The following is a 22,465-nucleotide window of genomic DNA, read 5'->3' as shown; positions in this document are numbered from 1 at the left end:
TTCTAATATCTGTTCTTGCTTTTTGAAGCACCATGCATGAATTTGCGGAGCATGTTTCTATGCAAATTTTTGTTTTGATATCGTCTTTTCTTTTACTTGGTACATATTATCGTTTTGAGATGTAGGAATATGGATTATTTTAAACCTCTGTTTGTTTCCCATTCCTTCTCCATTAAAATTAAAAATATGATCGTTATCCATCATATCAAGTCACCAAATTTGAATTTCTATCTCTTGTGTGGAACCCATAACGACTATATTTTTCATTCTCATTTTTACAAAAATGAGAAAGAAACGCCCCCTAAATGTACTTTGTGTTATAAAACGTGTATGTTATCTTTCATGGTCAACAGTCATGCTACATGATTAATTCCACGGTTAACAAATAAATGTTGAATAAGAACTTCGAGCAGGGGAATAAGTCACTTTTTAAAGTTATGTAATTCTCCCCAATAATATATACATGAACCTTATAATCTCAATCGTCATCACAAAATAGAACATTTGCCACTGACAGCTTGCTTTCGCAGCTCCTCAGTCTCCCTCTGAGCTTTCTCTAGATGTTCTCTCAGCTTTCGTATTTCATCATCAGATTTCACCTGAGCAGCTTGTGCATTCGCTTCTGCCTTCAAACGAGCAGCTTGCTCTTCGGCCAATTGCTGTTCAAGCCTTTGAGTAGTCTCCTTTAGCTTCGACTCAACCTAAAACAATATTTTCCATACAAAGCAAAACAAATGTTCCATAAGTACCCGTCATATATAAATCACTCCCGATAGTTGTAGCATGGAACATAATCCTGTCTTGCTAGTTCCCAGAGTGAAGAGGCATATTAAACAAGATAAACTATTTTCCATTGACTGACTTTCAGTTCATTAATGAACTGTTTGATTCAAGGATATGCCATTGCAAAGGGAAAAATCATTTTACATGTCATACAGATGGGTTTCCTTCATGTCAATAGCTGGAAACTTGAGGTGTAATCATACTTTTAGGATTAATTGTATCGGAATTTTAGACCGATAAGCTGAAAGATAATAGAACAAGTACGCAGACAGCAAGGGAAGTTGATAAATAGTAAGCTGCATATGCAAAGATAAAATTCAAGTTGAAGGTATGCACAAGGTTCTTTGAGTGAAAATAGTCAAATTCATACAAATTTCTTTTATATTGGCATTAAATTTGTCTGTTTTAACACTGATTGGCCCACATTTCAATACTAAAGCTTCGTAGAACAATAAGTTCCTAGGTAATTTGCTTTGTTTACCAAGCTTATTTACAAGAGTTTGACTAGATAGAAAATTCAAAATTATTAACCTGTTAAGAGCATTACACAACACACTTGATAAACAATAATTCCGGCCTACCTTCAAAGGCTCTGGGCAGGCACGACCCAAGTAATCCTCCAATGTTTCATCATTTTCTTCCAGGTCATCTCCACCGGTGAAAACTACTATCATATAGTCACTAATTTTGCTACCAAAGAATTTCCGCAAGCTCTGAACAGCAGCTTCTTCTTCTCTTGAAAATCGAGATCTAACAGAAAGAACTACAAGAACAGCATGGATACCATCCTTTGCCATATCGATGCATTTAACAATTTCTTTTCCAATAAATTCTGGTTCAGCAGAAAAATCAAACAATCCTGCATTTTTGTCAAGATAAACATTTATTAATGTTATAAAACAGATATAAAGAGAATAGATCATAGAATTTTATATCTCGCCGTTTTTCCTCAAGAACATTATTTTCATTTCATCCAATAAGTCAAACTTATTTCAATTGCATTTCAAAAGTCTTCTTCCTTCTACATTGACGTCCAGGACCTTGTTTTTCTTTACTTTCAAATTGAGATTTATCAAAAAGAAAGCCCTTATAAAATATCCTTTACATATAACTATGACTAGTAGTTTATGATATCAGTATCAAATACCGGGAGTATCAATGACACTCAGTATCTTGCCATCTTGCAACACAGTTGTCTGCAGCTCACAACTACTAGTAACACCAGCAGAGCTAGTCATAGACTTGAATGCCTTCTTTTGAAGAATGCTATTGCCAGTTGCACTTTTTCCATTGCCAGTTCGTCCAACCAAAACTATGGTACGAACTTCATTTGAAGGTGAAGTGAACTCCCAATCATCACTGATAGCACTTCCACCCATTTTTTGGAATCAAAATTTCTGTCAAAAGACCAGAGATATACAAATTCATGAAGACATGCTTATGTTGCTAAACTAAAACAAAAGCAATATATCAGAGGAAATCTTCACCAGAAGAAAAGAGGATTCACCAATTTACCTTGTTTGGCAAAGTCAATGGATGCAGGAAACATCACATCACTCCTTTCAGAAATGGGAAGAAATAATACAAGATGCAGGGATTTAAAGAGAAACGAATCCTAGCATATTTTAAATGTATTTTCAAATGTGTGCAAGCGACATTACTAACATGCTTAAAGACTAAAACAGTGCACTTCTAGGATGGTCAGTGACCTACACGTTTTCACCAATAATCACGTCAGCAACATTCAGACATTACACAATTATCAATCACCTTAAAAAATAATAATAATAATAATAAATAAATATAAATAAAAATTCGCTACACCACCTATACTGCATTGAACATCATTATTACTTGTATATAACTAACTACATGTCATTATTTCCTTTATCCATATAAATTTCGAATATAACATTTTCAATCAAAGTATGAAGCTAGGAGCGCAACTCCAAGATTAAACAAAAAACTTAGCATCAACATATGCCCTTTTATTATTCATTCAACTAGTAAAGGCATAAATTCCTAGTTACTATACGAGTAGAGTATCCTACAGTTGTCAGTGCCCAATTAAATCTGCAATATTATCAATTCATGCAGTTTTATCCCACCAATTTTCTTTTTCCTGCCAAAAATTTCACATTTTGCCAAGTCCAACGACTGTATTAACAGAATTTTAGAAATATTGGTAATTAATTATGAAGCTGAGCCCTGTTTCACAAGCTTCTTTTCCTATGGACTCAATGTTATACATTAACGTAATTAAAAAGAAAGAGCATCAATTTTTGTTCTAGATTACATATCAGAAACACTAAAAATCAAAAATTAAAGGAACAAACTGAAATATTAATTTTTTTAAGTAAAGGAACAATCCAACCAGAGACTTCAAACATAACAAGCACTATACACATACACTATAAAGAAACTAAATTCTTATAGTATTATTACAAATCAACAGATCGCGATCGTATGGGTAAGCAGAAAACTGGTAAAAAAAAAAAAAAAAACACTTACCGATTGAAGAAACGGATGAAAGCAGATCAGCGGAGAAGCAACAGTGGGAGACAAAGGGGATGACTTCGTATGCAAGACTTTTTTAAGGCATTTGGATAAATAAATTAGAATAATTATATTGCAAAATGGAAGATAAATATCAGTTTTGGATATTTTTGGACTTACTTCGAAAATTTTAATTTTAAAAGTGTGAGTGGTTTCACCTCTGATCGAAATAATGTAATTAAAATATAATAAAATTTAATAAAAAAGAATAGGTTACTATGCACCGAAAATTTTATATATTGACTTTTCGATAATTAACACAAAACGTTTTTACTTTTCATTGTTACTGTACAAAACGTCATTATCTTTTATTTTTTGATATTTTCACCCCTTTCACATTTTATTGTGGAAAAGATCATTTTCTCAATAAAAAATATAAAATAACAAATATATCATCATATTTAAATAAAACAAAAAGAAAATAAAAGAACAAATTGTAGTTATACTCCCAAACTTTTTAAAAAAATATAAACGAGCCCAAATAAATTATTAAAAGGATAATTAGCACAATACGTCACTATCCTTTATTTTATTTTTTTGGCATTTTCACCCTTATTTTACATTTCATTGCAAAAATCATCATTTTCATCCGTTTTCTCAATTAAAATATATAAAATGACGAATACACTCTCCTGTTTATATAAAACAAAAATAAAGAAAATAAAAATAAAAAACAAATTGAAACTATACTCTCAAAAATTTCAAAAAAGTATAAATAAATTTTAAATAAATAATTAAAAAAGAAATAAAAATCGCTTTCCTTTATTAATTTTTTAATTATATTTTTTTGAAAAATTTGGAGAAATAGTTGTAATTTGTTTTTTTATTTTTTATTTAAATATGAGAGTATATTTATCATTTTACAGCTTTTAATTAAAAATTGATGAAAATAATAATTTTTCGCAATGTAATATGAAAGTAAGAGTAAAAATGCCAAAAAAAGAAAGTTATGAACGTTTTGCACAATAATTTGGAAAGCTATGTACCTTTTGTGCTAATTACTCTTTTAATATATTATTTAGACGTACTTACAGTTTTTTAAAAAGTTTGGGAGTATAATTACAATTAATTTTTTAATTTTTCTTTTCTTTTCTTTTTTGTTTTAATTAATTATGAGGGTATATTTGATATTTTACATTTTTTTTATTTGAGAAAATGACATTTTTTGCAATAAAAGGTAGAAGTAGGGGTGAAAATACCAAAAATGAAAGATAATGACGTTTTACACATTAAAAGTGAAAGGGATAGTCGTTTTATGCTAATTACCCTTTACATTTTTTTTATTAAGAAAATGACCGTTTTCACAATAATAGTGTGAAAATAAGAGTGAAAATACCAAAAAAAAAAGGAAAAAAAAGTTAAGACGTTTCGCATAATAACATTGAAATGTGTGAATGTTTTGTGCTAACAAGTCTTTAAATTAATAAGCTTCTAGACATATTGATAATATTGAATAATAGAGATTTCTCTTCTTTTTTTCGGCGAAATGTTATAATATTTTTTTGTTATTTTGATATTCTTTATTTAATTTGAGGTGACATATATTTTTTATTCTTTTAAAAATGTTTTTATTGACATAAACACTGTAATTTTTTTACTATGAGTTCCTTAATCATTTAAAAGTGGGAAAATCATATATATTACAAAAATAATTTTACAAAATCTTAAAAAAAAAAATCATAATTATTGATGCAGACTACGTTGCTTTAAAATGTGTTAATTGTGATGTTAAAAAGAAATATTTAAAAGAAAAAGGACTGATTGGATCATATCGATTCTTAATTCTACTTGAAGTTCTAATTTGTGGTAAATTGCACGCAGCCATGCCACGTGTTATACATGTTTTTGTCAACACGTGAAAATTGCTTGTCTGAGTCCTTTCAATTGTATAATATACAGGACACCTGGGAAGTGAAGGAACTAACAAACTCAGATTCTTGTGTCTTCACGGATTCCGAACTAGCGCCAAGATTTTCAACAAACAAGTCACCGGAAAGTGGCTGGAATCTGTTCTCGACAAATTGGATTTGGTTTTTGTCAACGCTTCTTTTCCATGTCGAGGCAAATCGGATGTCGAAGGAATTTTTGATCCTCCATATTATGAGTGGTTCCAGTTCAACAAGGTTTATTTCTTTTTATATTTTGGCATTAATTTTAATAAACTTTGTTTAATTTAATTATTTTTCCAGGAATTTAAAGAGTATGAGAACTTTGATGAATGTCTTGCTTATGTCGAAGATTGCATGATAAAACATGGTCCATTTGATGGCCTCCTTGGCTTCTCTCAGGTGTTGAGCCCAAATAAATATGCCTCACATTCTTGGCCACTTGAAGTTCTTTTGGCCGGGTTCATTGTAATGGGTCTTGGTCCATTTATTAAGAGAGACATGTTCCTTTGAAGTGCGACCTCTTCCTTTCTTGAAGATAAGATCTAGCCATACATCTGGCCATCTCTTCACCGTTGATCAACGACTGTTTCCCTTACATGATTAAAGAACTCTTGGACGCCTTATTTTCTTCGAGAGAGATCTATTCTGGTTTTTTGAGTGTATTCTGGGATTTCTCTTTTCTCTCACATCAACGATATCTCTGAGTGAATATCTTTTCTGTAAATCTGAGTGATTTTGATACTACACTTAATGTATAACTTTGTGATACTGCTTCTTGCGAGTTTATGGTGGTGTTGTGATAATTGTTTGTGAGGCGAGATCAAAACTTGAAGAAACTTTGTGTTTCTTCGTACATTTGTAACATTCTTGGGTAATTTCCTAGTGGATCTAAAGCTAAATCTACTTAGTAGATGCTCAACGTGGTGAGTAAGATGTAAGGCTGAACATCCGGGCCTTTATGGTGAAAAAATCCTTCGTGTTCAATTTTTATTTTTTTGCAACTTTATTTTTCTGTGAATCTTGCGATAATTTGTTTTCGTTTAACCTCTTGAGAACCTATAGGTGGTATCAGAGCATCTTCTCTGGAGGATTTGGATACAGTTTTGATTTTTTTTTAAAAAAAAAAAAAAACCTAAGTTTTTTTTTCAAACCATTTTTTATTCGTAGATCTTTGAGATTAAAAGTTTTTCTGAGTGAAAAATTATGTTTCTCTGAAAATTTGATGGTATATCTCACCTCGATTCAACTTTTTGATTAGATCCCTTGAAATCTTGAATACTCTTCTGGGTTGATCTGTAAGATATTATGATACTCATCGAGTTGTAGGGTTTTTAAAATCAATTTTTCTGATTCGTTTTTTAACTCTGTAATCTGCTATTTGTGCCGAGTTTTGGTGAGTTAAAATTTTAAACTCACTGTCGAGTCACGGTGATATTCTTGACTCACTTCGAGTCCTTGGTGAGTTGAGTTAACTCGTTCCGATTCTTACTGAGTTCCCACTGAGTCATTATCAACAGTGAGTTGTCTGTGCTTATACTAAATTCTAGCATTGTCTCCGGCTTACTCTGAACCCCCCCCCTTATTATTGTTGATTACTTGTGTCAATCTTTGAAATTGGTTATTAAGGTAAGTCACCCTCCAGTGCTTTCCTTTGTCCAAGGTCTCATTTGAGAACCTAGAAATCTGAGGGAGTATTGGAACAAAGGATTATCACCCCTTAAACCTTTTCAAGAATTGATAATTGTACATTTAATTACAATATCTGTGATTCTGTCATTACATTTATCATCATGTCCACTGCACACAAAATTGAGATTGATGTATGGAAGGGAAATGGTGACTTTAGTTTATGGAGTCAAAAAACGAGGGCTCTGTTGTTACAATAGAGATGCGCACATGCTATTGATAACACTTATCCCACTGAAACTAGTGCATATAGGAGACAAGAATTAGATGATATTGCCTGGAGCTCTATTTTCCTTCATCTATCTGATAGTGTAATTAAAAAAGCCAGTGAAACTACCTCTGTACAAGCCTTGTGGGATAAGCTGGAATCTCTTTACTTAACTAAATCCACTCCAAATAAATGCTATCTTCTAAGGCAGTTTTACAACTTCAGATTTGATACATCCTTAGGACTAGAAGAAAAACATTGATAAATATGTTAAATTAGTTCAGGATCTAGAAAATTGTGATGAAAATCTCTCTGAAGATCAACAAGTTGTCGGCCTTATGAACTCTTTAAGTGACAGATATAGGGAGATAAGAAATGCCTTGGAATATGGGGGGCAAGATCTTACAGTTGACATAATAATCTCTTCCCTAAGCAATAGGGAACTTGAACTGAAAGTTGAGTCAAAGGATTCTAGATATGGTAAAGACTTACACATAAAAGAAAAACAAAATCAAAATAAGAAGAATGCTATGTGTAACTTCAATTCCCATAAAAGAGGTAAACCCCAAAATTCAAAATTCAGAGACAAAAATAGAAATCAAGTAAAATCCAAAAATCAAATCAGAAAATGCTACTATTGTGGTAAAACAGGACACCTGATCAAAAACTGTTTTAAGAAATTATCTGATACAAAAGAAAAACAGAATTTTAATGGTTCTACAGCTATTGTCTGCAAGGGAGAACCAAATATACAGGGGGTTGTCCTTGTTAATACCATCAATAGGTTTCCCAAATGGATGGGTTTTAGATTCTGGGTGCACCTTTCATATGTGCCCCATTAAAGATTGGTTTCTGATTTATTTGATCTGAATGGAGGGCAAGCACAGATGGGAAATGACATGAGTTGTCAGATAAAAGGGATAGGAAAGGTGGATCTCCTGATGGAAAATAATTTTGTACTCAAACTAGACAAAGTGAGGTATGTACCTGAACTAAAAAGAAATCTAATTGCTTTGGGAGAGTTAGATGAAAACTATGAAATAAGAATCCATAAAAGCTCTATCAAGCTGATATCTGATGTTAGAGAAGTTGTCTCTGTTCCTAAGATAAATGGAATCTACACTCTGCAAGCTAAACCTCTGGTAGGCTACAACTCTGCTGCTATTGATTCACAATGTGATAAGTATTTAATCTGGCATAGAAGGCTTGGCCACATATCTGATAAGGGATTAACTATTCTAAATAAATTTGGATTTTTTGGAAAAGATAACATTGAAAAATTGAGTTTTTGTGAAGACTGTGTAATTGGTAAACAAAGAAACGACCTTTTCAATCTGGAACTCATAAATCCACCTCTATTTTGGACTATCTTCATGCTGACCTGTGGGGTCCAGTATCCATTAACACCCTTAGTGGATTCAAATTTTATTTACTCATAGTGGATGATTTTTCAAGAAAAGTATGGACCTTTTTATTAAAACAAAAATTTGAAACTTTCCAAAATTTTAAACAATGGAAAATTATGATTGAAAACCAAACCAATAAATTGAGTTTTTGTGAAGACTGTGTAATTGGTAAACAAAGAAACGACCTTTTCAATCTGGAACTCATAAATCCACCTCTATTTTGGACTATCTTCATGCTGACCTGTGGGGTCCAGCATCCATTAACACCCTTAGTGGATTCAAATTTTATTTACTCATAGTGGATGATTTTTCAAGAAAAGTATGGACCTTTTTATTAAAACAAAAATTTGAAACTTTCCAAAATTTTAAACAATGGAAAATTATGATTGAAAACCAAACCAATAAATTGAGTTTTTGTGAAGACTGTGTAATTGGTAAACAAAATGACGACCTCAAGTCAAAGGACCAATTTCACTACCGAACGTTAGAGATTAACCACCGACACTCAGATAGTTATCCATGTGGAATCTCTCGACGGGTCTCCAATATTTTGTTCTATAACAAACATCCACGTGTTCATTTAAGTGTCACCACACTTTAGTTTGTGAGATCAGCTACTTACTTCACAAGTAAGAAATGACACACGTGATGGTCTATCCGTAATAACGATATCCGTATCTCGTTATTACTTACGACCACGGATGATTTAAGATTCAATCAGATGTAATTTGTATCTCACAATCACAACTCCTTGTGATTAACAAATTACAAATATTTGAATCTACGGACTCTATTATTTATTTAATTGTCTATTAATTAAATAATAGATCTGCCATTTAATTGCATTAATTATATATAAAAGTATTTATGTCCAAAGTTGATTGGACCTAGGGCATAATACTTACAGATCCTACTATTGAAAATAAAAGATACAAAACAAGACTTGTTGCAAAGGGGTACACTCAAAAGGAAGGAATAGATTATAATGAAATCTTTTTCCTTGTTGCAAAATATACTTCTATAAGAATTCTTCTCGCCTTAACTGCTCATTTTAATTAGAAGCTTGATCAACTGGATGTAAAAACAGTCTTCTTAAATGGAAACCTTGAGGAGACTATTTATATGAGTCAACAAAAAGGTTATGAGGTAAAATCAACCGTGGAAAAGGTATGTTGTTAGAGAAATCTCTCTATGACCTAAAACAGGCCCCTAGACAATGGTATAAAAGGTTTAACTCTTATATTTAGACCTTGGGCTTTATTAGGAGCAGTTATGATTCTTGTTTCTTTTTCAAAGGGTCGGGTGGACCTAAATCTGTTTATCTACTTTTATATAGATGATATGTTACTTGCATGCCTTAACAAATCTGAAATTGATGTTATTAAAGAAAAGTTAAAATCTGAATTTGAGATGAAAGATTTAGGACAAGCTAAGAGAATTCTTGGGATGGATAATTTTGTACTCAAACTAGACAAAGTGAGGTATGTACCTGAACTAAAAAGAAATCTAATTGCTTTGGGAGAGTTAGATGAAAACTATGAAATAAGAATCCATAAAAGCTCTATCAAGCTGATATCTGATGTTAGAGAAGTTGTCTCTGTTCCTAAGATAAATGGAATCTACACTCTGCAAGCTAAACCTCTGGTAGGCTACAACTCTGCTGCTATTGATTCACAATGTGATAAGTATTTAATCTGGCATAGAAGGCTTGGCCACATATCTGATAAGGGATTAACTATTCTAAATAAATTTGGATTTTTTGGAAAAGATAACATTGAAAAATTGAGTTTTTGTGAAGACTGTGTAATTGGTAAACAAAGAAACGACCTTTTCAATCTGGAACTCATAAATCCACCTCTATTTTGGACTATCTTCATGCTGACCTGTGGGGTCCAGCATCCATTAACACCCTTAGTGGATTCAAATTTTATTTACTCATAGTGGATGATTTTTCAAGAAAAGTATGGACCTTTTTATTAAAACAAAAATTTGAAACTTTCCAAAATTTTAAACAATGGAAAATTATGATTGAAAACCAAACCAATAAATTGAGTTTTTGTGAAGACTGTGTAATTGGTAAACAAAGAAACGACCTTTTCAATCTGGAACTCATAAATCCACCTCTATTTTGGACTATCTTCATGCTGACCTGTGGGGTCCAGCATCCATTAACACCCTTAGTGGATTCAAATTTTATTTACTCATAGTGGATGATTTTTCAAGAAAAGTATGGACCTTTTTATTAAAACAAAAATTTGAAACTTTCCAAAATTTTAAACAATGGAAAATTATGATTGAAAACCAAACCAATATGATCAAAGCACTAAGGACTGACAATGGCCTTGAGTTTTGTAATTTGGAATTTGATTCCTTTTGTAAAGAATCTAAAATACTAAGGCATAGAATTGTGACATACACCCCTCAGTAGAATGGGATAACTGAAAGAATGAATAGGACCCTATTAGAAAAGGTCAGATGTATGCTACACAGTTCAGGGCTTCCAAAATTCTTTTGGGGAGAAGCTCTAAAAACTGCAACCTTTTTGATAAATAGAAGTCCTTCTAGTGCCATTGACTTCCAAATCCCTGAAACACTGTGGTCAAATACTTCGCCTGATTATAGTAGTCTTAAAGTTTTGGCTGTGCTATATACTCTCATCAAAATAAAGGTAAACTTGAACCAATATCTCAAAAATGTATTTTCTTAGGATACGGGGAAGAAACTAAAGGGTACTGGCTTTGGGTTAAGAGTCAAAATGGTTTTAAAGTGATCATTAGTAGAAATGTTATCTTTAATGAGAATGAGTTTCCTTGCAAAATACAATCTGATACTGAACCTGCTGGATCTATACCTGTTAAAGAAACTATTCTTGAAGATCCAGAAAATAATCCTAATGATCAAAATGATTTTATTGAGGTGGAGACTTCCCAGTCTGATACTACTCAGGATCTGAGTGAACCTGAATTTGAGACTGAATCTAATGATTCTTCTCTCACTGATTACCAGCTAACAAGAGATAGAGACAGAAGAAATAGGATTCCATCCACAAGATATAATAATGATGAATTTGTTACCCTATTTTCTGTTCTAAATTCTCTAAATTCAGAACCTGCCACCTTTGAAGAAGTTGTAACCTGTTCTGATTTCAAGTTATGGAAAGATGCTATGAATGAAAAAATGGACTCCTTAATCAAAAATAAAACTTGGATCCTTGTCAACAAACCTAAAAATCAAAAGGTTGTTGACTGTAAGTGAATTTTTAAGATAAAAGAAGGAGATCCTTGCTAAATACACTTCTATAAGAATCCTTCTTGCCTTAACTACACATTTCAACTGGGACCTTGATCAGTTGGATGTAAAAACAGCCTTTTTAAATGGAAACCTTGAGGAGACTATTTATATGAGTCAACAAAAAGGTTATGAGGTAAAATCAACCGTGGAAAAGGTATGTTGTTAGAGAAATCTCTCTATGACCTAAAACAGGCCCCTAGACAATGGTATAAAAGGTTTAACTCTTATATTTAGACCTTGGGCTTTATTAGGAGCAGTTATGATTCTTGTTTCTTTTTCAAAGGGTCGGGTGGACCTAAATCTGTTTATCTACTTTTATATAGATGATATGTTACTTGCATGCCTTAACAAATCTGAAATTGATGTTATTAAAGAAAAGTTAAAATCTGAATTTGAGATGAAAGATTTAGGACAAGCTAAGAGAATTCTTGGGATGGAAATAGAAAGAAATAGAAAATATTGCACACTAATCCTAAAACAATCTGCTTATGTGCATAAGATACTTGAAAAGTTCTCCATGCTTGATTGCAAATCTGTTTCTTTACCACTTTCCAACCATTTTAAATTGTCCACTGAACAATCACCAAAGACTGATGAAGAATTTAAAAGGATGGAAAGAATTCCTTATGCTAACACTGTAGGATCTGTTATGTATCTCATGGTATCCACTAGACTAGATTTAGCACATGGTATAAGCATATTAAGTCGATTTACATCTAATCCTGGTGAATTACATTGGCTTGCTATGAAATGTATATTGAAATATCTAAAATGAACATCTAATTTAGGCCTATTGTTTAAAAGATGTGATGATGGCATAATTTTAAAGGGTTATACTGATTCAGACTTTACTGATAATTTAGATAAAAGGAGATCAACTTCTTCTTATGTTTTCATTTTGTGTGACAGTTGCATTAGTTGGAAATCACAATTACAAAAGCTAGTAGCCTTATCATCAACAGAGGCAGGATATATAGCTGCCTGTGATACTGTTAAAGAAAGTCTTTGGTTAAGAGGTCTTTTGAATGAAATTGGTTTTATAAATAACTCTGTCAAAATTTATACTGATAATCAAAATGTCATTCATCTTAGCAAGAATCCAATGTATCATAATCACACAAAACATGTTGATGTTAAATTTCATTTTGTTAGGAACATGGTTGAGCAAGTTCAACTAAATATAATCCCTCTTATTTGAAAACTAAAGTTCTGCCCTTAAACAAGTTCAAAAACTGTTTGACGGGTATTATGTTTAGAAGATTCTAACTGAAATTTTCTTTTGGATACTAATTTCTATTTTTTTGTTTTTTACAGGAGAATAAGAGCAAATGAAACAAGTAGTTATCTAGCCACTAGAAATTGCCAAGAATTGCTCGGCAAGGTGGAGATTGTTGATCCCAAATAAAAATGCCTCACATTCTTCGCCACTTGAAGTTCTTTGGGCCGGGTTTGTTGTAATGGGTCTTGGTCCATTTATTAAGAGAAACGTGTTCCCTTGAAGTGCGACTTTTGCCTTTCTTGAAGATAAGATCTGGTCATACATCTGGCCATCTTCTCGCCGTTGATCAACAACTGTTTGCCTTACCTGATTAAAGAACTCTTGGACGCCTCATTTTCTTCGAGAGAGATCCATTCTGGTTTTCTGAGTGTATTATAGGGTTTCTCTTTTCTCTCACATCACCGATATCTCTGAGTGAAAATCTTTTCTGTAAATCTAAGTGATTTTGATACTACACTTGATGTATAACTTTGTGATACTGCTTCGTGCGAGTTTGTAGTGGTGTTGTGATAGTTGCTTGTGAGGCGAGATCAGAACTGTGAAGAAACTTTGTATTTCTTCGTACATTTGTAACATTCTTGAGTAATTTTCTAGTGGATTTAAAGTTAAATCTACTTAGTAGATGCTCAACGTGGTGAATAGACCGTAAGGCTGAACATCGGGGCCTTTGTTGCGAAAAAATCCTTCGTGTTCAATTTTTATTTTTCTGCGAATCTTGCGATAATTCGTTTTCGTTTAACCTCTTGAGAACCTACATCAGGTATATTTAACGTACTTTTTATGAACGTAATAGAGTTAGATCAACTAATTTGGAGTCGATTTTGAACAATTCAGGGTGCGATTTTATCGGCTGCATTGCCAGGATTATAAGCAAAGGTAGGGAATTATTTATTTATATTTTATCTTCCACCGTAGCCAAACGGTATAGAAGGTTCTGGTTTGCAGGGTATGGCTCTTACAAAATGTACCTAAGGTAAAATTATTGATAATAATTGGAGGAGCAAATTTGAAGAATCCATCAATGGCTGAGAAGGCATATTCGTTGCCAATTCAATGTCCATCTGTTCACTTTTTAGGTAGCTCCAATTCCAGCCTTGATTTGATCCCTGCTATCTTATGCCTTTCTAGTATGTTTAGTTCGGTCGTCTCGACCTCACCCCAAAGGAATATTAAGAACTTACCTACTTCATTGTTCAGTATTGTGTATTAAATCTCGACCTGACAGGAGAATGATTTCTTGAAACCGTATGGGACATTACTCCTGGAATCATTTGTAGAACCATTGGTAAGGAAAATGCTAAAAAAACCCAGGAACCCCTGCCCCCGATTTTGATGGCGGGCCCCCCCAAGTGTAGAAGATCAACGGCCGAAGTGTTTCCACCTCAGCTCTGGATTGGAGCCCAGGATTTAAACCTGGGCTCTGTAGCATGATTGCCATTGGTAATTCATCACCCAAAGGGTCATACAATACCAAGATTTGGTAATGCTGCAGCATTCTACTTGCAAATTATTTTGGCATAATAAAAAATCTCGAGCAGCTTGAATAATTCACGTATTCTTTTCATTTTTAGATGAGAATGGTTTGAAGAACATGCTATGTTTTTTTCTTCAATGGATGCAGAAGCAGAGTAAAGAGGCCGAGAAAACAGAGAGATATTTACCATTGGATGGCATTTATCTGAATTTCTGTCATTTGGTCATATTTAAACTAAATTTGAAGGGGGGAAATAATTTCAAAGTTACAGTGTTTTGAATATTCCCATCTTCTTAAAACTGTTGATCTCTAATATTTTTCAAGATGTTTGCTTTAAATATTGTGTAGCTTACACGAGAGTTACCTTCTAAATTTGCACGATATCAAGCACAGAAATCGTGTTCGCTGTTCCAGCCCCAATTTCTCAATAGGCGTAGCAGGGCGGGGCCAACGACTTAACATCCTTACTCTGACTCTCTTGAATGGCCGGAGAGTTACTTTGTTCATATCCACTATTTCCGTAATAGCATATACAAACTTCCATGTTACTGGTGAAATTAGGTGCTTTGTAAAGTCAGTTCTCATCCACATTGTTTGAATTCACCACTCTTCACAATGCAGCAATCGACTCTTGTCTTGGAACTACTGAGTCTAATTATCTATCTTTCATTATGGTAAATTGAACCAAAATTCTTCAAAAAATTGATATTAGTTTTCAAGTTGTAAAACAACTCTGGAATCTAATGAGGGAAAGCTAATCGAACTAAAGGCTCCAAGCAGTGACAGAAATTTGGACAAATGACACGAGTAAGTTGCTTAAGCACATTAAGCAAAATTAAACCAGCAAACCAAACTAGTCTGGAGAACAATATTTTCACTTTCATATGACTGATAATCTAGGACAAAGACAGCACTTTATAGATTTATATGCAAGTTTCAAGATGAGCCGCAATCAGAACAAACAGCTTATGGTAATGTGCAACTATCATGAACCGGGAACGGTTCTGCCCTAATTAACATCTTTCAAAAATCTTGTAAAGTTTCTCCAGTGAAGCAACCTAGAAAGTGAAAATAATCTCTTGTTACAATACAATCATAGTGCAAAACATTAAAATGTATAAAGCAAACACTAACCGGACTGATAAAAGATTTTCAGTTGAAGTGCATGCAATTAAATAAGGTGAGCTGATAGAGAACACTTTAAGAATCAAGCAGAAACTCAACCATGCAGCAATGAAGATGTTCTTCTCATAGCAATGGAATCAAATGGGAGAGCAAAGTTCAGGGAACAAGAAGGTATAGGATGTTGTAAAAAAATCTTAAAAGGTTTCTGCGAGAACATAAGGGAAAGAGAGGGAAATGAAAGTTGAAATCATCATTCTCGTTCATTTCTTTGCTTCTTACTGCACATTGTAATCTTTGGTCCCTTTCTTCTATCTTGCTTACCAAACAAGACAAATGGTTTTCTTCTCGGAAGCAGAATGGAACTCACTTGCCAATATTCAGCTTACACTTCTTATCCCTCTGAACCAAATATAAGCAAACTGAAAAATGCGGTAGAATAGTACCAAACTGGTATACAATGAAGACTTTTTAAATGTTTATTAGGTGTTGGCAAAGAACCTACTGCACCAAAAGTAACAATTTAATCCTGAAATTTTATTACCTGGACAAATGTTCCATTTGTAGCCATTGAGGTTGGAGGCTTGAGATACAGTTTCATGGATGGAAACAAAATAGGAAAAAATTCATAATTCATGTGTATTGTTTACACCAATTCACAAATCAGGTACAAAATTTAAAAATTCAAAATTCAGGTATCTGTATAATTAATTGAAAATATTTATTAATTAAATATAATAAAGTTACAGTTACACGATTAATGGCCACAAATTTATTTACTGGTCACATATCATCAAATTAATTTGTTACAGATTATTTCGAGATTACAAATCAAAAATTTTGTAAGTCACAAATTATTTTTTAGTTACAAATCATCAAATTTTAAGATTACAGACCAAATCGTTGAGGTCACGGATCATCAAATTTTAAGGTCACAAACCAAATCGTTGAGGTCATAGACTATGAAATTTTAAGGTCACAAACCACTGTAAAAAATAATAATAATAAACGCCGACAATCAACCTAAATCCCAGAAAATCAGACAGACTTAAATTTTGATATTGCATCTATCTCTAGCCAAAACAAAGTAGAAAGTCAAAGTTGCCAAATAATTAGGTAAGAAACTAATTTACATCGGTCTTGTTGGTCATAGATTGCCTGATACAGATCTCAACCTCAACATTTTCATCCTGTAAGAAACTAACAGTTCTTCTTGAAGCAAATAGAGGGGACGATGTTATAAATTTCAACTCCTTTCCATTTCTTTTTTAAGCCCATTACAGGTACAAAATGTATTCTTACATAAACAACTTTCTCACATAAGGAGCTACAAAGTTTGCTATACAGGAAGCATAGAGATCAAATTGATGATCCCAAGCATGCCATCAACAGTTCAGAAGCTTCCAAGGAATGGAAAGTTGGTGGACTGGGAAAACTCTATTAAGTGGCAATCCTTGTTCGCTTGAAGTTCCGCTTCCGGAGTGAGCATGAAAAGAACTGTATAGGAGGCAAATGATGGTGTCTTAACTTGGAAGTCTTTAGAAGTAAAACTTTGGATGGGATTATTGGTCTATGAAGTTTGTTCTCATTTATAATATGTTAGGTTTGTTATAATGCTAATCATTAGTCAAAAAGTTTCACCAAGTTTTCATGTTAGATCTCTTTGGCATCATTTACCTAGGTCCAACAAAATAAATTCTTTCGGCAATAGGAAAAAGAACAATATAATAAACTATATGACATTTGTAAGGTTCAGCCTTTGGTGGTCCTGCTCACAAAATGATTTTTTGACAAAGGAGTCATACCAGCAGTTTCTGAAATTTCCTCCTCCAGGACTGCGAGAAAGCACCATCCTCTTTTAACACTGCAAGCCATTACTTGATGGATTAGGCAACGAAGGAGGATTCATGGCATAGAAGTTCCCAATGGCAGCAGCAATTGTTTGAAAACAATTCTTCTCATCCTCCCAATCAACATAGAAAAATAGGTAAAATTTAGCTTGTGATGAATTATAGGAGTATATGTAACTATCAACAATATGGTTTGGCTCGTGCTAATATTCAAAACTTCAACATGAATTAAGCACCATGCAGTGGCATGCGATCAATCAAAATTATGAACTCTAAAGCAAGATGTATTTTACTACTGCAGAGTGCGGAGGGATAGTCAGCAAATTCCAAAAACCACAGGACTATCATGCATCTTTATCTCATTATGCAGCTAGAATTGTTATTAAGCACGCCGATTTGGACAAGTTATTCCATCAGTGAATACTCTTCAAACATGTATAGAAGTTGCGTAAAACAGTTCTCAAAACTATTGAGCAGAGAATTTCTTTAGATCATAATAACAAAGTAGTTCTCAATACTAAAAGACAGCTGAAGCAACACAAACTATTGGCAGAAAGCATCGTGTTAATATAACTCCATTCTAAAAGATTCCCCCGACAAATTCAATAAGACAAAATAAAACATAACCAAACGAAATTGACATTTGTTTCTGTTTTAGAATAAAGGTTGAAAAAGAAAATACACAGTTCATATTTCTGGGCCTCATAATCAAATATTCCACCACTTAAGAATTTAATCAGGCAAAAGTCATAAGAATAATCACAAATGGGATGATGGATCAGGAAGCTTCCTGATTGCGGTGAAGGCACAACCAGATTGTTGTCAGTAAGGGCGGATCAAGGATTTTAAGTAAGAGGGGAATCGTATGCTGTGTGCAATTATGTCGACGTTGTTTATTTCTTTGAGGTCAGTAAATGTAAGAATGGAAGAATTAAGAAAACCGAACTTCCTTTGAATTACTCTAATGGCATTAAGAAACTCAGGGAGAGGAGGCAAATGCCCCAAGTTTACTAAGGTATATTTGTTCTGGAGGATAAAACATTTTTAACATCAAACTAGTAATTCATTCTAGACCTCATAACACTGCATAATAGACCGAGAGCAAGAAAGAGAAGCACCGAAGTGGTACACCACTTTAGAATGGTATCCATCGTATAATCATAATGGTAACACAGAAACCTAATCAATGGATAAATTATTCTTATGTGGTAACTAAAAAAATTTGGCCTGTAGTAATTAACTTCAGTACGTCCATATCCTGTTAAGGTATCCAAAACTGATTCATGTGCCTTAAACATCAGGATGTAGATAAATTGTTATGTAAATAAAAGAGTGCAAAGGAAATGAACGGCATGACACTAACATCATCACCCAAACAAAGAACAAACTCTGGAAAATGGTCCATGTTTGGCATGTACTGATCAAGTATTACAGGAATCTTCGACAAATTACCACTGGGTTCAATACAAATGCCAAAATACTCCTCCAGCATCTCAGTCTTCTGCTTGAGAAGTTCTTTATTCATCTAGCAAAGAAATGAAAATATTAGAAGTACAATAATGAGCATAATCAAGCAAACTTATAAGTCATACTCAGATTCCATCAACACACTTCCTAATACTTAATTGGACTGATTCTTTAATTTGACTAGGAGATGTAACCTAAGGAATTCAAGAGCAAATTATCTACATTTATTGTAGTGATTCAAATAATGAAGCTTAGAGCTAACAATTGGATCAATACCTCATTAGATCCTTAGTTTAAAATAATCTTCCAATCAAGTGCATACATTACCGGTTAACCTATTAAGGCTTAGTGGCAAGATTAGGAACACTTGCGTCTTCTGGAATAGATTATAAACAACTATCTACGGAAATCATCTATCCAATAAATACTTTAGAACGAGATATAAAATGAAATTTCTTTTTTTTTTAATCCCAAAACGACAGCCTTGATATGGTATAACAAGAGGTGTGATAGTGGTACAAAAGTAATACGGCAATAGTTAAGGGTGCCAATGGTAAATAGGATTGGTTTATGTTGCAACGGAAGTAGTAGATGGGATATTGGGGATGTGCAAATGTGATGGAATTAAATACAGGTGTGCCAAAAACTATAAATGTTGAAAATCAATAACGAAAAAACTAGTCCTAAAGTTATAGTCTGCTTGAAGTCTGAAATGACAAACTTCTGTGGCTACTAGTACTAGCAATAATGTGAAGAGAGAAACTTTGATAAAACCCAGCAAAGAAATGCAGTGCAAAAATTAAAATCAAAACATAAAAAACTAATTCAATCTTATGCAAAGCTGCAACACAGTCCTTATATTTTACAGAATTAATAGTTAGTGCTAAGTCTAAGATGAGTTACTTCGGCAATCCTTTCCTTTAGGCCCTCATTTTCATTGGTTTCTAGATCCAAATCTTCCTCTTTCAGTGCCAGCATTATTAATTCTCGCAATGGAGCAGGGTCACTCATTTGGATTGCATTAAAATGCACAAAGCACCGCAAAACTTGCTGGTACATAAGCTCTTTGCTGTCAGAACATTGCAAACAAACGAAACACTAGGATTATTGTGTCAAACAAAGTATAGATTATGTAAAATCATGACAGTGGATCAAGACCGCATAAGAAAGACCCATATGTTATACAAGTTTAGTAAGTCAAACTTTGAAGAATGCAGGTAGTGAATATCATTTTCAGTTAATTCAGTGCTGCTAGCAGATGTCAGAAATTGGCTATAAATTTTAAAAAGCAGGTGGAATTGCGTACAGGATTTCAGTAACCTGTTTTTCATTTTCCACTTTCGGACCTGCAAGTTACTAACAACTTGAACATCCATCCCCATCATAAAATCCATTACATAAGCAACGATATTAGTTTACTTAATATTTAGTTTTAACACTCATATACAAGCAAGCAAAAAATTTAGTACTGCTGAAGGTTCCATTAACTGACAACAAAACTGGCCCTTTTTTTGCCCCTTCGATAACAGTCACCAATCATTATGTTATCTTCTGAACAAGTTCTACTTTTCCATTTATCCTAAATTGCCAAGGCCTCCCCTCTAAACCCCATTGACTTAATGGACTGTAAGTCCTCAAATTTACTCAACTTTGATGTTGTATGCCTTTCGCATAATGTTGGAAAATCATCAAGCACAACGAAAACAGTAGAAAAATAAGTTCAAATCAATAAAATCATTATGCATAAATGAGAAGTATGGGAGAGTTACGGTCAGCAACATCCACAAAATTCCCAAAATATAATTAAATATAAATGTAGCTCAAGATATTTTGACATCTCCCATTTAATGAATACTTCTCTCACATCGATTTCCAAATTTTATAAATTCGTTCTGGAATTATAAATCACGAAAATTACATGTGATGTAAATTGATGTCACATGAATCCAGTGAAGAAAGTTTTTCCCACAATTCATACAAGTCAAGCCATATAAAAATTATAAATAATGACAGCCAAAAATAAAAAAATAAAAATCTCTTTATCAACTGCTTATTTGGGCATTATGGGTGCATTCATATTTTTAAAAAGACCTTGCACTACTAACAAGCATACGTCCAGTTGGCTGTCTTGTGAGAGAGATAGATTTGACATTCATTATTTATATAGACTAACATATTTCCCCTCATAAGAAAATATAAGCGTAGCAATAAACTCCTAATACTTGTATCCTTAAGTATTTATTCAAGAAACTCACATAGTTGTGTCATGACAAATAGGGGTTATCATGTGCATTGCTTTTATATATCCATTCTCTCTCTTTTTTTTCTTTTTCCCCTTGCATTCCCGTCATAGTTTTACTTATACATATGTCCTTACATAATTCATTGATTTCATGATACTTTCTTCTGACCCTATTTTGATTAGCCGTCCAAACATGTTTTCATGACTACAATTCAAAGATGACAAACAAAGTTAACCGGCTTCAAATGCTCCTTTGTCCGTGTGCGCACAAATGTAAAGATTGTAATTTTCATCTTACATCAAATTTAGACTATAAAATCCTATATCACCAGGGTGTTTGGTTATGTATAAAAGTAAAGAAATTTACTTGTAAGTTTGCTAAACATTATTTTCAGTATAATGTTTTACCAACAAAACTTGAATTTCTAGAACGTGAGTTCTAAAAATGTAATTTTAACCATAACCAAACATTCTAATATCAGAGTTTCGTCCTTTTTCCTAACTTTACTGTATTCATCGACGACAAAAGGAGTATGCACTCACGGACAGACACGTGTACGTTATTGTGCATTTATTGAAATGTGCGATATAATAGCATGTAACGATGGAAAAAGGGGGGAAATTAATACGGGGATGCAGTGGCCGTCATCGGAGACTTGGATGAGCTTGACGCCACCGTCCTTAACGATGACGGAGATGGAGGTGGAGTCAGCATCGAGGCTGCTCTCGACCAGCTCTTTGACGGCGATACTGGCCGTTAAACGACCTCACCGGCGGCGATTCTGTTTACCACAGCCTGCTCGAGGCGGTGGATCATCGGTATGGGCTCTTCGATCTCCATTTGGGCTGTGTCTGTGGGCCGTTCAATTTCTGTATCCACGAGACAGAGAGTAAGCACACCGGAAAAATTTATATATGAATCAGTATAAAAAACTTTATTCACATCTTAGTATATAGTAGGGCTGCACCAAAAAACCACAAAATCGTAAATCGAATCGAAATCGTTGACTTGAAATCGTTGGTTCGGATCCACTTGGACCCGTGGTTTCTTTTTCGTCAAAATGAACAAAATCGTTTCAAAATGATTTGGTTTATGTTTTGATTTTAAAAAACCGCACAAAATCGAACCGAGCCGTTATTAAATTTTTTAATTAAAACATTAATTTTATTAACTTAAAAATTTTACAGGTTTTTCTTTTTAAAAAAAAATAC

The 22,465-nt window shown here is 33.3% G+C and overlaps 2 protein-coding genes and 1 pseudogene across 3 annotated transcripts; 1 reads left to right on the top strand and 2 right to left on the bottom strand.

The window, feature by feature from the left end:
• Positions 1–333: 333 nt before the first annotated feature.
• LOC111374344 (immune-associated nucleotide-binding protein 9-like) lies at positions 334–3,403 on the bottom strand. The gene is made up of 5 exons (XM_022996998.1): positions 3,295–3,403; positions 1,931–2,180; positions 1,120–1,642; positions 1,018–1,024; positions 334–701 (listed from the first exon to the last, which is right to left on the bottom strand). The coding sequence occupies exons 2-5, from the start codon at positions 2,160–2,162 to the stop codon at positions 489–491; spliced, it is 975 nt and encodes a 324-aa protein (XP_022852766.1). The 5' UTR covers positions 2,163–2,180; positions 3,295–3,403; the 3' UTR covers positions 334–488.
• A 1,091-nt stretch (positions 3,404–4,494) lies between these two features.
• On the top strand, positions 4,495–15,563 carry LOC111374343 (annotated as a pseudogene).
• Positions 15,305–22,160, bottom strand: LOC111374365 (DNA mismatch repair protein MLH1-like). 2 transcript variants are annotated; one of them, XM_022997024.1, is made up of 4 exons: positions 21,883–22,160; positions 19,915–20,080; positions 17,500–19,069; positions 15,305–15,630 (listed from the first exon to the last, which is right to left on the bottom strand). In XM_022997024.1, exons 1-3 carry the CDS (start codon positions 21,966–21,968, stop codon positions 18,842–18,844), a joined length of 480 nt encoding a protein of 159 aa, XP_022852792.1. In that variant the 5' UTR covers positions 21,969–22,160; the 3' UTR covers positions 15,305–15,630; positions 17,500–18,841. The 2 variants fall into 2 exon arrangements, with proteins under 2 accessions (XP_022852792.1, XP_022852791.1); XM_022997023.1 differs by lacking the exon at positions 15,305–15,630 and adding an exon at positions 16,783–17,191.
• Positions 22,161–22,465: the final 305 nt, after the last annotated feature.

The sequence above is a fragment of the Olea europaea genome, unplaced genomic scaffold (genome assembly GCF_002742605.1).
Source record: "Olea europaea var. sylvestris unplaced genomic scaffold, O_europaea_v1 scaffold124, whole genome shotgun sequence".
Classification (NCBI taxonomy): domain Eukaryota; kingdom Viridiplantae; phylum Streptophyta; class Magnoliopsida; order Lamiales; family Oleaceae; genus Olea; species Olea europaea.
Note: the sequence above shows the minus strand (reverse complement) of the source record. Positions and strands in the feature narration are given on the sequence as shown.